Source organism: Hipposideros armiger, unplaced genomic scaffold, assembly GCF_001890085.2.
Source record: "Hipposideros armiger isolate ML-2016 unplaced genomic scaffold, ASM189008v1 scaffold_123, whole genome shotgun sequence".
Taxonomy (NCBI): domain Eukaryota; kingdom Metazoa; phylum Chordata; class Mammalia; order Chiroptera; family Hipposideridae; genus Hipposideros; species Hipposideros armiger.
This window is the reverse complement of record NW_017731473.1, coordinates 2,992,415-2,995,732: the sequence shown is the minus strand read 5'-3', so window position 1 is coordinate 2,995,732 and position 3,318 is coordinate 2,992,415. Positions and strand designations below refer to the sequence as shown.

The window sequence follows — 3,318 nt, the reverse complement described above, 5'->3', positions numbered from 1 at the left end:
GAGGCAGATCAGTTGCCGGCTTCTGGACGGCCACTCACAGTGGCTGCTGGCCGCTCACGCTGGCTGCTGGCTACACACGGTAGTCCATGGCAACCCACTGCAACAGGGGCTGCAGCCTACACCGTCGCCAGTGACTCACGGCAGCCTAGCTCCAGGTCGAGCTGTTGTTCAGCATCTTAGCTTAGAGGGCAGTGTCACTGGCCCTCATATGTGGGATCTGAACCAGGGCCCTCTGGTGTCCCAAGCCAGCTCTTAACCAATGCGCCACTCGGCCAGCCCTAATTATTCTCTTCTTCCGACTATGCTTGAAACTTTCCATAACGAAAGGTTTTTAAAAATAATGATAAGGCACGGAATAGCCACTATGCTTATTACTACAGGCATTGGATCAGCAAATAGTGCTGAGAAAGTTGTTTAGATGTTGCTACAAGAGGAAATCATGCATTAACAGTCATCATGCAAGCCTGAGAAAATTAGCTTGAACGAATGTGTGTACACTGGAACTTAAGTTGCTAATTAAAGTGGATCATCTATGCAGTTACTATTGTATCTATATACCAACATTGTTCAGAAGTTTTTCCAGATTTCATCATTAGGATGACTCTGCCAGAGTTTAATAACTAACTAGATATCAGTCCTGAAAATATAGCAATGAATTAGACCCAGTCCCTGCCTCCAGAAGTTTCCAGCCCAGCTGAAACAGATATGTGGAGTGAAACAGTGTGCTAGAAATTCAAGTATAATATAATGGGAGTAAGGGGGAGGCAGGTGTTTATGACAAAGAGTACCAAGGAGTGTATACTGGATACTGTGAGAACTGAAGATGTGTTTAAAGATGAGAAGAAATTCAACAGGCCAACATGGGGAGGAATCCATTCTAGGTAGGGGCCAGCTTATTGGCTACTTCTGAGTTCTTTGGGAATCCCAAGGTTATCTTCCTTAAAATTTCCCAAGTCTTTTACAGGCCTTGCACTTGTCTGCAAAATTACACATTACCAGCTAACAACTACTTTTTTATTTTGACATATCACATATGGAGATTAATATTGTTCAACTATAAGAGGTTCTTGTAGTTCCTGGTTCTACAAGAGTAGTAATTACAAGCAATTATATTGTGCTTACCGTGTTCTAAGCACTTTTCATATATTAACCCATTTAATCTCACAACAGTTCTACACAGTTGGTTTTATTGCCATGCCCATTTTTCAGACGAGGGGGCTGAGCCCTCACACAGAGAGCATAAATCGTTTGTCTAGGGCCACACAGCCAGGAAGTGGCATAGCTGGGGTATAACCCAGCTTAAGTCTGAAGTCTTAACCATATGAACATTCTTACTCTGCAATAGCCATTAGCCTCTCAATATAACTTTACACTCACTAATAAATAGCCATGAGGGACTGGAATGCTTAGAGAGTTTATAATCTTGACATTGTAACATGAATGTGATAACCTTAGTTGTATGTCTCTCAGGCGAAGCTGTTGCTGAGAAAGACTCTGAAATCACCCTCATTAAAAAGATGACCTGTGTTAACGCTGACCTGCAAAAAGGAAGACAGTATTTAATTATGGGTAAAGAAGCCCTCCAGATAAAACACAATTTCAGTTTCAAGTAAGTCATCGATATTTTGATATTTCGAAGTCTCTGATCTTCCCTCCAAAACTGAGTGTAATTTATTCTTGAATACATGTTTCTTACGTGCCCTATTGTTAACCAACAAACCATTAGGAGCATAAATGAAATAAAGTGAGTTGAAAACAAAGGACTATTTAAAACCATTAGGGCAGCTGAGGACTTGCTGACCGATAAGCCAACTGAGGGCCTGTGTCTGAAGATGCATCTGACTGAGGGTGCTCATCCAAGCCCCTTATACCACACCTGCTCCTTCAATAAGTTCTCCAACTATTCTGTTTGTAAAATGGAAAATGTTTAAATACGCATTTTATTATGCTTTAAAAAAAAAAAAGACGTTGAAACAGATGGTGTTCCTGCCTTTAACTGCGGGGGAGCCCCAAGCAAGTTTCACGACTGTCAGGGGCTTATGGGCCTTCCCAGGGGGAGGCCGTTCCTGAAGAGTTTGGTCGACAGCCTGGGGATTTGAACAGCCTGAGTTCAATTGAATTCAACTCTTCTCTATTTGTGGCCATCATCAGAAACGCTCCTTTTTTCATTTTTCCTTGGCAGGTATATTTACCCTTTAGATTCCTCAACCTGGATTGAATATTGGCCTACAGACACAACATGTTCATCGTGCGAAGCATTTATAGCTAATTTAGATGAGTTTGCTGAAGACATCTTCTTAAACGGTTGCGAAAGTGCCTGAAAAAGTTCATCTGCATTCAGTTTTCACTCTGAACTCCAGTTGTTGAAGTTTTTCTTCCTTTTTTTTTTTTAAATGTTCACAGCTGGTTTTATTTGGAAAGCTCACTTTACTTAGAATTAGTGGCACTCGCTTTTATTAGAGAACGATTTTAAGAGCTGTAACTTTCTGAAATAACATGGCCTTGGGGGGCATGGAGACAGATACTCATTCCAAGGTTATTGGACACCAGAAGCAATAAATTGGAATGCCTCCTAAAACCTACCACTCAGGAATGTTTGTCAGGATGGAAAGAATAGCCCATTGAAATGTAGTATCTTATAAAAACACAGCCTTTGCTCAAAAGAAAATACCAAGGAACAGAAAACTGATCATTAAAGCCTGTCTTTGCTTTCAAAATGTGCGAAAAAGCGGAAAAATGTGTTATTTTATGCTAGGTCGGCTTCAACCACACAAAGACAGGCAAATTGAAAGAGGTGGAGAAGGTGGCAGTGAGACCTGAGAAGGCCTAACCTCAGAGACCTCAGCAAACTGAGAGGGTAGGAGAGGTTGTCCTCGCCCCCCCCCTTCCACTGCCCTCTCTTTACCCTCTTGGGGGTCCCTCTACTGCCTTCCCTCCCTCTCAGCACATATTCATTTCCCCCAGAAACTCACCCTTGCCAATAATGACTCTCCTGGAAGGCAGGCCCCAGTGCAGCAACCTGGTGAAAAGAAAGCAGGAATCAGGAGACCTTTGTTTCAGGACTAACCAGATCTCTGAGCCTCGGTTTGAGCTCTATAAAAGAGGATTTATAAGAGGAGGTTCATTTTTTTAAAAATTATTCTTATTAGTAGTTTCAGGTGTACAAAACAATGCAATAGTTATCCTTTTCACCCCTCACAAAGTGACAACCCCCCTCCCCCTATCCACTACCCCCCCACCCCTGATATCATGCTTATCTATTACCATTCCATTGACTCCATTCCCACACTATATACTCCACATCCCATGACTATATAT

At 42.1% G+C, this 3,318-nt stretch overlaps 1 protein-coding gene and 1 long non-coding RNA gene across 2 annotated transcripts in view; one reads left to right on the top strand and one right to left on the bottom strand.

Moving 5' to 3' along the window:
• Window positions 1-2,721, top strand: part of C5 (complement C5) — a 104,083-nt gene extending 101,362 nt beyond the window's left edge. Inside the window, exons 40-41 of the mRNA XM_019648268.1 lie at window positions 1,471-1,609; window positions 2,183-2,721. Coding sequence (XP_019503813.1) covers window positions 1,471-1,609; window positions 2,183-2,321 — 278 coding nt within the window. The 3' untranslated portion in view covers window positions 2,322-2,721. The remainder of the gene's footprint in view (window positions 1-1,470; window positions 1,610-2,182) is intronic.
• Window positions 2,380-3,318, bottom strand: part of LOC109385736 (uncharacterized) — an 11,187-nt gene continuing 10,248 nt past the window's right edge. Inside the window, exon 2 of the long non-coding RNA XR_002124679.1 lies at window positions 2,380-3,093. This is a non-coding gene — a long non-coding RNA (uncharacterized LOC109385736). The remainder of the gene's footprint in view (window positions 3,094-3,318) is intronic.